At 40.4% G+C, this 11,856-nt stretch overlaps 1 protein-coding gene and 1 long non-coding RNA gene across 4 annotated transcripts; one reads left to right on the forward strand and one right to left on the reverse strand.

Annotated features, from left to right (window-relative positions):
- The first annotated feature begins 69 nt into the window (after positions 1–69).
- On the forward strand, positions 70–11,850 carry LOC111264809 (uncharacterized). Of its 3 annotated transcripts, XR_002683094.2 has the most exons (5): positions 70–197; positions 1,120–5,981; positions 8,216–8,294; positions 10,696–10,772; positions 10,926–11,849. XR_002683094.2 is itself a non-coding variant. In XM_086970216.1 (3 exons), exons 1-3 carry the CDS (start codon positions 6,534–6,536, stop codon positions 10,946–10,948), a joined length of 477 nt encoding a protein of 158 aa, XP_086826342.1. In that variant the 3' UTR covers positions 10,949–11,850. The 3 variants fall into 3 exon arrangements, 1 of the variants encoding a protein (XP_086826342.1); XR_015312818.1 differs by lacking the exons at positions 70–197; positions 1,120–5,981 and adding an exon at positions 6,534–6,908 and having other exon boundaries at positions 10,926–11,850; XM_086970216.1 differs by lacking the exons at positions 70–197; positions 1,120–5,981; positions 10,696–10,772 and adding an exon at positions 6,534–6,908 and having other exon boundaries at positions 10,926–11,850.
- Positions 1,920–10,765, reverse strand: LOC111264810 (uncharacterized). Its single transcript, XR_002683095.2, has 2 exons — positions 9,580–10,765; positions 1,920–7,443 (listed from the first exon to the last, which is right to left on the reverse strand). It is a non-coding gene; the product is annotated as an uncharacterized LOC111264810 (long non-coding RNA).
- Positions 11,851–11,856: the final 6 nt, after the last annotated feature.

Genomic DNA, 11,856 nt, shown 5'->3' on the forward strand with positions numbered 1-11,856 from the left:
TCTCATAACTACATCTTGTTTTGTTTCTTTCTATAGCATATTCGATTGGATTAATCATAATTATATATACATGTATTCGACTTGTATTTGTAACTTAAGGAGACCCAGAAAGAGTAAGAGAATCCAGAAACTGACTCGGAGACCACCCGCTGCCCCTGGTAGAAGAACTTGCTGGTTTTTCTGGACCCGAATAAATCGTAAATGGTCTTAATTAATTTTAATAAATCTATCGTAACGAACTTAGCGTGGTGGTTCATCCACGAATTTTTTTATGCGAATCTAGAATCAGCCAGTCGATCCAACCGGTTAGCCTGACGCGTGAGTTCCAATTCCGTGAGAATTGTACCTATAGGACTAACATGAACAGGATCACCTGCTATAGTTAGAAAAAGCTTCAAATGAATCCCTTGTAGGCCTACAAGTACTTACACAAGACTGGAAAGCGAACTGATAACCGACATAACAAGATAAGCGTAAAGTGAACTTATGCTGGAGAGTTGTAACTACTCTATGGCGAGTGACAGTGGTTGCCAACTTTCGTGATTTCCAACATTGGACGGACTGAAACCAATGCTTGTTTGATCGCTAATTACCGACTTTCTTAATGGCGTTGCTAATCGCCAAAAGGAGGCAGTGCATCTCTGTACGCCACCTTATTCCTCCTCCTTAATTATGAAGACTTTATACTGGGCATTCGTGTACATCAAGTATATATACGTATATATGGGAACGTCCGGCTATTACGTTTTGCAGATATGAGGACTTTATAATCAATCCGAGTTTTGGGAAATGGTATTCGAACTAAATTTGCTGCTACTTCGATTCGTTATTTATCTAGTTACAAGGAATAAGCCAAATGTGGACATTTTACACTGGATCGAAACTTTACTTGGGTCTCTACGAATGCAGAATATTCGACGTTCATTTTTTTTATTGGTTGTGCTATAAAGTTAACAAATATAATCGCCCACGACGACTATTAAGTGTGGTAGCGCTACTGGACGTCATACCCTATTATTATTAGGTAGTACAGGAAGCAATCTAATTTTCGACATACGCAAAGGTTTACGTTCTAAATATAGAAAATGCTTTATGTGATGTGGTGCAAATTACTTTCAGCATGGTCTACGTTTTCTACGAATAGTTCGAGAGAGTACATCGACTAAATGTTTACAAATAGAGACGATAAATGCAGGAAGGGAGCAAGCTATCAAGGCAAGCACGCTTTGTTATAATTAAATAATTTGCATCGAAAATTTAGATAATCCACATTGTGGCGCCTTGTGTGGCTTTGAACGTCTGGAGGTATGACGCGTACATAACGTCCAGCTAAATGACATCACGGGCTCAGTTCGAAAATACCTTCAACTTCTACAAATACCTGCGTATGTACAAGCATGCCTAACATTAGTGGAACTCTACGAACGACGTAAGATTTGCTGGTATTAGAAAAAAAAATTGTGGAGTTGGTTTTGGTTGAAAAAATAAACTATCATATAAAAGTTCATTAGACGATAGCATAAAACAAAGTTGCAAAGCAACGCTGCTGTTTCGTTGTATTTTAAAGGACCTTACTGAAATATATGTTATGAATTTGTACTAGCTTATAGCGGAAAATACCGCCAGCCTCGATACAATGAAGGATCCTTGATCTGTCTAGCTGAAAGTTTTATTTCACTTGCGCGCAGGCGCAGTGATACCTATATCTTAACGAATCTACCCGTCTGAAACATCGCGACTGGTAGCGATCTAGGACTTGGCCGAGACCGGTTTCCTTCAGACGCCGTCCTTCTACAGAATTGAGAACGATGTGACCGCATTCCCCTTTCAAAGGCGTTTGTTGAATGAATCTCGAAGGACATTAACCACAGTTGAAAAACCTAAATTGTTCTACCTAATATCGAAATCGAGACGCACAGTTCTTATTTTTATATTTTCATTTTTTTATTTATACGCATTTCTTTTGCATATATTCATAGTTACCATAATCTATAGTTTTTATCTGTTGGTTCCTTCGCCCTCCGTCATTCTCTGCTGCCCTGTTTTTTCTATTTATTTGGAGGAGTTTGCCCTGGTTCATCCTGTCTTGCATCTTTCATGTGGTGTTGTTCCACTACTGGTTCATATTGGTGGTATTATGTTGTGTTCAGGTTTTTTATTTCTTCTCTTACGCAACATCTTCGGAGGGAGTTCACAAGGTTTCGCGTGGGGTCCAAACCATAGACAGAGAAGGAGGATCAGGCGGGACAATATACTCTTACAACATGTCGTTATACGGCGAACGTCTGGTGAAGTCTGTCGGTCGTTCTGGTTACGTCGTTAAACAAGCCGCCATTTAATTAATTTATCTACCCATTCCTGCGATGAAAACGGCATCACTCGTATCTGCATCGATCGTCACGCAACCCCTATTGCCGTTGGATTTCAGCTCCCCCTTCTCAAGCATATGTACATAGACTCCCTCACGGCAGAAAACAAATATTGCGAACTCGGTCTGTTTACACAAACTATAGCAACAATTATTTATTCCCTACATCTCCCATGTCGCCTGAAGTAACTGCTTTGCAAAGTTCTTCACCGAACCTTTGCTTGTGTTTATTTGTCTACGTCTTGTCGACAACGTCACTACATGCGTGTAGAAATATTTTGATATACGTATACCCTCGTACGCGGAAAATGAATGCTATGATTACAGTACAGTAGTAAACAGTTTAAAAACCAAAGCCCCTGAAACGGTTCCTAGGTACTTTCGTTACACCATCACGATGTCGAAAAAGCTGAGGAGATGTTAATCATTTGATTACGTGTATGTTTGTAGCCAGATAGAATCGTAGTCGATTATGTCTAACGGCTATCAAAACAATGATATTTTGACGAAAGTTTCGACGTGCTTGAGGAATACACATATGGACTGTAAACTGCGGGGCCGCTTAGTACCACAGACAGAACACCGATGGTACCCGGCCTATATAGAAAGAAACAGGGTAGGATGTTCGATGCGACCAGTTCGATTTCAGAGTCTAAAATTGCAAGGTCAATGACAAAGCATAAGTAAGCGAAAGCTAATTAATTAGGTTGAGTATGTTTTCAAAATAAGCGACTCGGACTAAAGTTTAGCAACTTCACAACAAACACTACTTCAATATGTGTTGACCAATGCATAATTGCAATATATGCAGACTTTGCGGTATGTTGTTGAATGTCTTGATGTTAAAACCATATAACATTCTGGTTTCTTTCAAATTTCTGCTTGTTTTTCTTCTTCCAACGGTACTCTATTAAGGGGCAATTCTAGGCTTACGTTGTATGGTTAGTGTTTAATACATTTCAGGCTTATATATTGTAATTATTCAAGATGTTACAAAGAGAATATGTTTTGTGATTCAGTTCAATTTATAGAGAGTCCTGAAGCGCTTAAAGGAGCGGCACACATGTACAAATATACTTTTAACGGGAAGACATTTAAATGTCGTTGACGTTGTATGTAGTCGAAGTCGGGAGGAGTGAGTCACTCGCTTCGTCGAAGCTTTGGCTATTAGTGACTTGCGCCTAGTCTCAGGGCTCTATCGCGTTCGGACGAACTTTCCCAGATGGTTCGATGAGAGCTTTGCTTCAAGCCCGCCGGTCGTCCGTGTCCGACGTCAACGATCGAGTCGTCGTCGCCGGAGGCGAAACAACATTTTACTCGACTCCTCCCTGTCGCTGCTTCTGCAGCCCAAAAGCCCCTTTCGCTCCCCAGTATAGTCCCTTCGTTCGCCATACACCGTCACCAAATTGATTTGATCGTTTTGACTGGACGATCCGGTTGGAGTCTGACATTCGACGGATCTATCCTCCAAACTAGCTGTGCCAGCCAGCCAGCTAACCTTGACAATTGCTTGTCATGATACTGGCCATGGTCTTGCTTGATGCAACTGGCCGATGCTCTTAATGACCTTGGCGGTGTTGTACCCATACCGATCTCTGCTCCTCCGATGAGGGAGTTCCCCTCTGAGCCCTTAGAGACGTTGTTCATATATATATATACTATGTTTCTACGTGAGAGAGCGCTTGTGTGTGAAGTGTAACGCGATTCTTCAGGTTTACACGTGTCTGTATGTCTAAGTACGCACTGAGACACTTCCATTATCTTTCTCATCCCGTAGTAGGCATCAAGGAGCAGCGGGTGTCTTGCCATTTTCCATACTTCTCCTGAGATTGAGTCACGATATACTTGTGGTCTCATATTTCTGTAGCGACTTTCTGGTCAGATGTTAACACCCCCGTAGAACAGCAGAGTGTTATCATGTTTGCATCAGTTGTGAAAGGGCGAAAAAAACGGCGGTTTGTTTTCAATAACCTTGCTTACCTCTACAAAAAACTTCCTGCAATCCCCTTTCCATTGGAGTTGTTTAATTGGTATTGTGTTGCACCTTCTGGCTCTGTACGGTCGACGTAAAGGCGGGCTTGGGTTAAGCAAACACTATGATCCTTACGAGCAACAGTCGGTCGGTTCGGAGCTGACAAAAAGCAACAAATTTTTGCTTCGATTGACATTTGACAATGAAAGCAGAAAAAATACAGGTCAGAGTGTGAGTTCAATTTTCAGGTAATCTCAGTTTTAAAGAATTAAGCAAAAATCCATGATTGGTCAGCCAATAAACAGACATATGAACATGAGAGGGTTAAACAAACTATAATATAGCCTTTTTGCTTACGGTTAGATGTACAATTAGCTATTGGCAAAACCATAAATAGGCCATTCGGGTAGAAGCCAACATTTTTCATGTCTGCTTTACTTCACGGCTTCCTTCTGATTGCAACTTCTAGAGTAGAAACAGGCCGTCCTAGTTATATTTTCACATACGACCTAATTAAATGGGCCGCGACCTAACTATAGGTTAAGCGAGTCAGACGGTATTCAAATATGCTTCGATAGTTTTCTTTTTTTCTCTCCCTTAAGCTTCTGCTAAGCTGATCTACCGTTTTCCTATCGTAAAAGACGTTGGTAGTTGGTTGAGTCGGTGGAACCGTTCTGCTCTGCCTCGTTACTTGTTCAGCGTACGCACGACCTAAAAGGCCTACAGCCTACCCTCTACACGCTGCTTAGCTCTGTGGGCTTGGCCCGCAATTGTAACAATCTGTCTGTAGGTAATTAATGCCTGCTTGCTCGCAGGAGTGTTGTTGATTAGTTATTAGCTTGCAAAAGTCAGCTCTTTCATCTATCCTAGTCGCGCGGCTAGCAGCATCATAACGGTTACGACTGATGGCAACGTCAGCGGGCCAGCTTTGCTGGTGAGCCGCTCCACACACAGTCAAATACTTCATTACGTAGTCACGCATAGCTGTCGTCTAGTTTGAATTCCCTATCTAATCTCATTAGAATGCAAATAGAGAGAGGGAAATGACGACGACAGCGCTGTCTCAAATATACCGACCAAATAGGCTAGTAGTACAAATATATGATATAGATATATGGACCCAACGTTACCGACGTTGAGTTTAATGATGTCACGGCCATTATAATTATTGTTATTATTATATCTAGCTTTTAGCTTTATCATTGTTCCTACATTGTGCGGCATCAGTGAGATTTAATTGAACGCATGCGGAATTCGTATTAGACAATGAGCAAGAACAAGACGATATTGATTATGTAAGCATCGGCATCAAACATTGTTGTAGCCAGTAGTCATAGAAGGTAAGACTTTAAAATGTTACTTAGGTAGCTTGAAAGTAACTTTCTATGTTTTTGTTCTTAGACGTAATCAAAGCCTTGCCTCGGCTTAGCTTTAATTGATTTCAACTAGCAATACACGTAGTAGAAGTAGTAATATATAATGAGAATCGTAAAATACAGTCAACTGATGGTGGTTGGTAGCTTTAGCTTAGTAGCGTCTGTTCTAATGGTCTTTTTCACTCGATTTCAGATGATGATATGGTTGTTGCCATTGGCTTCTACCTTCGTGTGTGATTCTCTCGAGGCCAAATGATCTACATGCGTAAGTGGTTTGTAGTTCGCATGTGGCATTTTTGCATTATGCATGCGTTACACATGCATCTGTATGCTACTATAGAGGTTTCTGTCCGCTTCACGTCGTTGCTTCTATCATTGCTATGACGTCCTTATTTACCTAACCGATTAAAAACGAAAAGGTCCCCTTTTATTTAGGTAAGGTTTACTGGCTTCCTACCAGATAGCAAGTAAAGAATTAAATACGTGAATTAAATACGACATATAAATACCATATTGGCCATATTGAAAGTAATACGGGTTACTGAATTAGAAAGGAAGAGACGTCGGCAGAACCCGGACTTCTGTCATTTTTTAGCCGTCATCTAAGTACATCTGACGACTTCGCTTATCTAGACGGAATCGCCTTTGGCGGAATGGACATGGCAAAAGAAGAAGGTAGTCGTGAAATGTATTCCCAACCGGCGTTATCCGTCCATCACGACAAGGAGGCGCAGATATATTTCCATTTCGTCTGGATGCGAAGTAGTAATAGTGGTTACAATAGCAGTTTTCCTATCTTCACCGCCTTCTCAGATAGATGAACTACCAGCCAACCCGACAAGCAACATCGGCTTGGGCAATAAGAAATTTGTTAGTTGCGCATATTATCGGTGTTCCGAATAATATATTCAACCAATCCGAGAACAACAAACGACATCGGGTCGAACGAGCCGGCGTCTGGGGTGGAGAAATCAACAGGGTTCAGTTCAACAGTTCCGGGGTTGCGCAAGCTGTAATGGAGGTCGAAAGGCCACTCTGCGTATTCGACAACGGAAAGCTGCAAGATTGCGGCTGTGATAGCGAGAGTTGGCCATATGAAAACAGAAAAAGGAAAATTCGCTGTGACGTGATTAAAGCTTTTCGCAAAGGTTGCAGGACGCATGTGGATCGACCTGCGGATTCGCGACACACTGTAAGTGCTCGAGACATCAACACCTTCCATCGCACATGACCCAGTTCGGTACCATCAAATGGTTTCTTCGAGAGTATTTTTGGCAGAACACGAAGAAAGTCCTTCGTGAGGTGAAGCGTACTCTGCGTACGCATATGACCTTGAATAATGACAGACCTCTTAGGTTTTGCTCTTTTTTCCTTGTTCGTTTCGCAAACTTCTTTTTAGTTTATTGATGACCGCTCCGTTTGGTGGCTTCTTGGTTTTGGCGCCTGCTCTCTTCTTGGCTTCATCAATATTAGGAGCTTGAGATATTTTCCTTGGCAGAAGCATTTCCTAGCACAAGCAACGGCCAAACGGCACCCTGCCGAGGTCTTCCTATCTCCATGATGCGTTAAGGCATCTTGCTAATGACGGTCGAAGCTCTTCGACCGCCCTCTTCACACTGGACTGGTACCAGCAGCCACAATCGTAGACTATTTTTCTAATTTTTCCATCTGGCCAAATCTCCGCTTGCTTCATCTTCCTAGTGCTTGGTCCTTCATTGTTTTTTTTCCTGAAAGGATGTCAAAAAGCGAAAACACTGTCAGACCGGCATGCTACTCCATGGGATGCAATCGGAGCTAATCTGAGCCCCTCTTACGCTGACCCAAATCCACAATTCTGTGGTCACGGCAGACAGTGGCTCTCCCTTTCTACAAAACTACGAGTGCTAAAACGAATGGCATTACCTTCTCAGTCGCGCACTCCTGTTACCTACTCGAAAAATGATTACTTTGACCTGACGAACAAAGCTCGTAAGCTGCAAAACAACTGCCGATGACCAATTATGATTCAACGATAATGATTAGGTCGTTCAATATTGAATATAGGACAACAGAAGCTAATAACAATCGAGGCTTCGAGATCACATTTGCCATATTGGCGAAGCAGGCAGGACAAAAGAAGGAGTACTTGGCGCGCCATCTTAGCTTTTGTTAGCCGGTCTAATAGGTTAGGAGCAAGGCAACCTTTGTTAAACCACATCCTATGCACAGTTTTACTCTGATGTGCGTCAGAGTCGCTTACCGTTAAGTGTTCATTGGTTGTTGCGAAAAACATAAAAAAGCCGGTATCGACAAACGAGTTTCTCCTAGGTACTATGAAAATAGTGTCGATAATAATTGCTATTACTATTATTATTATTCCTGCTGGTGGGCAAGTTACTGCAATTGAGGCAGAAGGCAAGTTCCTTGCTTAATTAGTCAATATTTAGCTATTGATGGTCAAATTATTAAGGGTTGGAAATTAAAGATGACTATAAGCCAGCAGTACCATCATGTTTTCAGGCAGCCGATGCTGGCGCCGTAATCGCCGCTGACTTCCCAAGAAGCTTGAACGACCACGAGGAGCCCCTTGGACAGAATCGTAAGCAAACATCTACTTGGTGTTAAAATTACTGTTATTATCATCATCATCATCGTTATTAGGTTAAGCCTTCTACTGTGTGTCATATTCTATTCATAGGAGGTGTTCATGGTGGAGTTCTAGTCCGGGCTCAGTATTATACACCTTCTGACGAGACTATTAAACCTCTTTAGTTATTTGTAGAGGATCGCTCGTATTGGCCGAAAAAAAACGAAATTTATCAATATTGCTATACTCTTTGTATAAAAGTATTACGGGTATAAGGCAGTTGGCGAAAGCAGGTTGTTAGCTTTAGCTGGCAGTCAAAGAACACTAGGAGATATGATTGGGGTGGACCCATGTACCTATGAATAATGATATTGGGTTCATGTTAACGAAAAGTTAAAATTATTCGCACGTAGTTACCTATGCAATAAAGCTGGTTACACCATTTAGCGGCAACTAGTTGAGCTTTACGAGGAATAAATGGGTAGCTTCTAATAAGGACGTCAGATATATTCTATCTGTGTAAAGATATATAGGTTTGTATGCATAAGTACAATGAGGCAACAATGACAACGAAAGAACAAGAAAGCAGAAAATATGAAACCAACTACCCCCTCAGATACAGATTGACCATAATTCTGGCGAACTAAAACAAATGCCTTAAAGGCTATTTACTATCATAGTATCCCGTGCGAATATTAGAACACTAAACTAAACACATATTTTTTAAAACGATAAATAGAATATTTACCATGGAAACTATTGACCCGTCTACAATAGATCAACAGGCGCGTTATTTTCACAGCCTTTTTTTCGGTACTTCGAATGACGGGTAGAAGATTCGTCTTAGCACTAGCTAGTTATGGCTTCCTACATATCTAAATTTCTTCTTCTGAGCACGCAAAAATCTACTATCTGTCGACTGTATAATCTCAATGACGAATATCACGTTATGAACGCACTATGTATTGCGTATTTGTTTGGCCCACCCTTGTTCTTAAGGTAACTGTTCTTGAATCGCCTGCCACAGCTCAAGGACGCCTTGAATTTAATAAAAGGGAGAATAAAAGGGAGGTCACCGCCTATAACAGTAGCTTATACTGGCAGACAAATAGTGGACAACATCATGATAAGTAGACGAAAGTTATACTCAATGTGTATATGCAATTATAAAAAGACCAACCAGCTCGAAAAATCACTATGAATAATAAATCATTTTTAGGTAATGAAAGAGTTTCAGTTTTAAGAACTCTGATCAGTCCTAAACTTATCCTATCAGAAAGGCATACGAGGTACTTACCGCGAAGGCGTTGGTGGAACAGAATATTGACATATTTTTTTCACTTACGTACTTCTAATCCAATTTGCATACATTAATTACAACAGTCCAGGGCTTTAAAAATAGCAATTAAATTAAAAACTAGATTATTTCGATACATTTCCAATGTAAATCATACTCGCATTAATCAGTTAACGGCATCAAAGCTCTTTTTAGCTCAGCATGTCAATACGGCGCACCTCTCTGGGTCGTGGACCGTCGCCTCACGTTATCTACAATTTCTCTCACTAGGTGGCAACGCTGATCAACATGTTTCGCGGGCATATCAGATTAAATAAAATTTAAATATTTACCCGCCAAATGGCAGTGGCGAGCGGGTAAGAGTATTTGAGTAGGCGACTCGCTTAGTCTCATACATGGACCCGTGTAAAGTACGCGCTTTCTGTTCAATAGATCAGATGAAGTCACAAGTATCTTGGCACATACATTTCCACTGTTTCTGATCAAAACATTATTGATGGTTCCTACGCCTCGGTGCATTAATGCGCATTTCTGTACAACATAACATTTACAAAAGTGCTGGCCATGCTATATTTGTTATAATAACAAGATCACATTCACAGTTCTGCTGTAAAGCGACCAGGTGATAGATAAAGTCACAATTTAGTGTTTATCTGTATTATACAACTGCAATAGTAAATAGCATAATCTGTTTTCTCAAATAAATCGACCTTATTATTGCCAGTATTAACTGACAGCTTACGTCATGATTTATAATAATTTTTTAATTATGATTGATTATCACCCTGTGAGCGTTTCCGCCGCTAAAAAGTAACTAACTTCATGCTAATTGAACAAGAAACTATAGTTCAGGCAGAGTTAACACTTAGGCACTGACCAGTCAAAGACAAGGGTTGTAAGCTCCGGTCAGTAACAAGTATGTACGTCGCGTATGTTCAGATATGACGACGCGATCGATTTAATTTAGATCGTCTGCATTAACCGCAATAACTTAGACTGCGTAACATAAACAGTAATGTAAGAATTCAATTTTTTATAGAACAATAACTTGAATACTGTGATTACTGTAAAATATCTTCAGATAATTTTTTTATGGGACTATCTCTGTTTGTCTAGGCCGGCGCCGGTAGCGTGGAAGAAAGCTCCCGTTGAGCAGGCCTATGCTGCGAAAGCAAATCAACTATAAAACTTTGGTAATAATAACTTGAACTATTTCGATGCTGCCATTTTTATACTGTTTGTAGTCCGTGAATTGTTCGTTTTTACTTCTGCTAAAGATTATTGCCACAGTTTAGCTATATTGTGAGGCGTACAAATTTTAGGGAGAGTACTTAATATGTTTGCAGGTGACCGAAACAACGATTTATAAAATTAGTCACCCTTGACTGTTTATTATGCAAGTTATTTTTACGCGTACGTCGATATAGAATGCCACGTGTCTTTGGCAAGACGGGGGGCAGACCAAAGAGCACACAATCAACTGACCCATTGGGATGAGTTTCATTCGCAAAGGTAAGCTGTTTTATTATATCAGCTATGCAAGCAGTACAGAACACTCGAAATAGAAACAGCTAAATAACATTGAAGAAAAAGACAAGCACGGATCACTTAAGCTACTTGCTGCTGCACCCCTTTGAAATGATTCACTTTCATACCGTTTGTGATATTTAGAGTAATTGTATAAAATGTGTGAAGCCTTGGATATCTAGTTGGAATTTCGTGATGAGGCCTAGTATACTTAGTAGACTTTAACGAACTTCGTACCGTTTGGATTTGTATACTAGTCTAATTAGCAATAGACGTTGGACGTCTGATCCAAATACCTTGGAACTCTATAACTCATTCTATATATTCAATGGTTTTAGTTAACACTGATAGATAGCTGATTGCAAGATCATCTTCTGTTATCTTTTTCATGTCGACCGTGAATCTTCACGTATGTAGTTCTATTCTAAAGCACGCTCTTTTTCTACACATACTTCTGACGATATTTATAACTTTGTACACAACAAACCTAAACTACATTCGAATTCTGAAATTAAGATAATTTCAATAAAGTCAAAATAAGTCAATAAAGAATTACCCGAGTTTTTCTTTTTAACAACACAGTCCACTGTAATAGACTGAGCAAAAATGATTTATCATCATCGTTATGATAACAATAACAATTGTTCATTAAAGAAAAGTCTATTTTCCGCCCACATTTTCGTTCTCAGCATCTCTTGCCCTGTTGCTCTGTCTCAGCTCACTGTCGCTACACTCCCGTATTCGGGTAGC

Source organism: Varroa jacobsoni, unplaced genomic scaffold, assembly GCF_002532875.2.
Source record: "Varroa jacobsoni isolate VJ856 unplaced genomic scaffold, vjacob_1.0 scaffold_900, whole genome shotgun sequence".
Classification (NCBI taxonomy): Eukaryota; Metazoa; Arthropoda; class Arachnida; order Mesostigmata; family Varroidae; genus Varroa; species Varroa jacobsoni.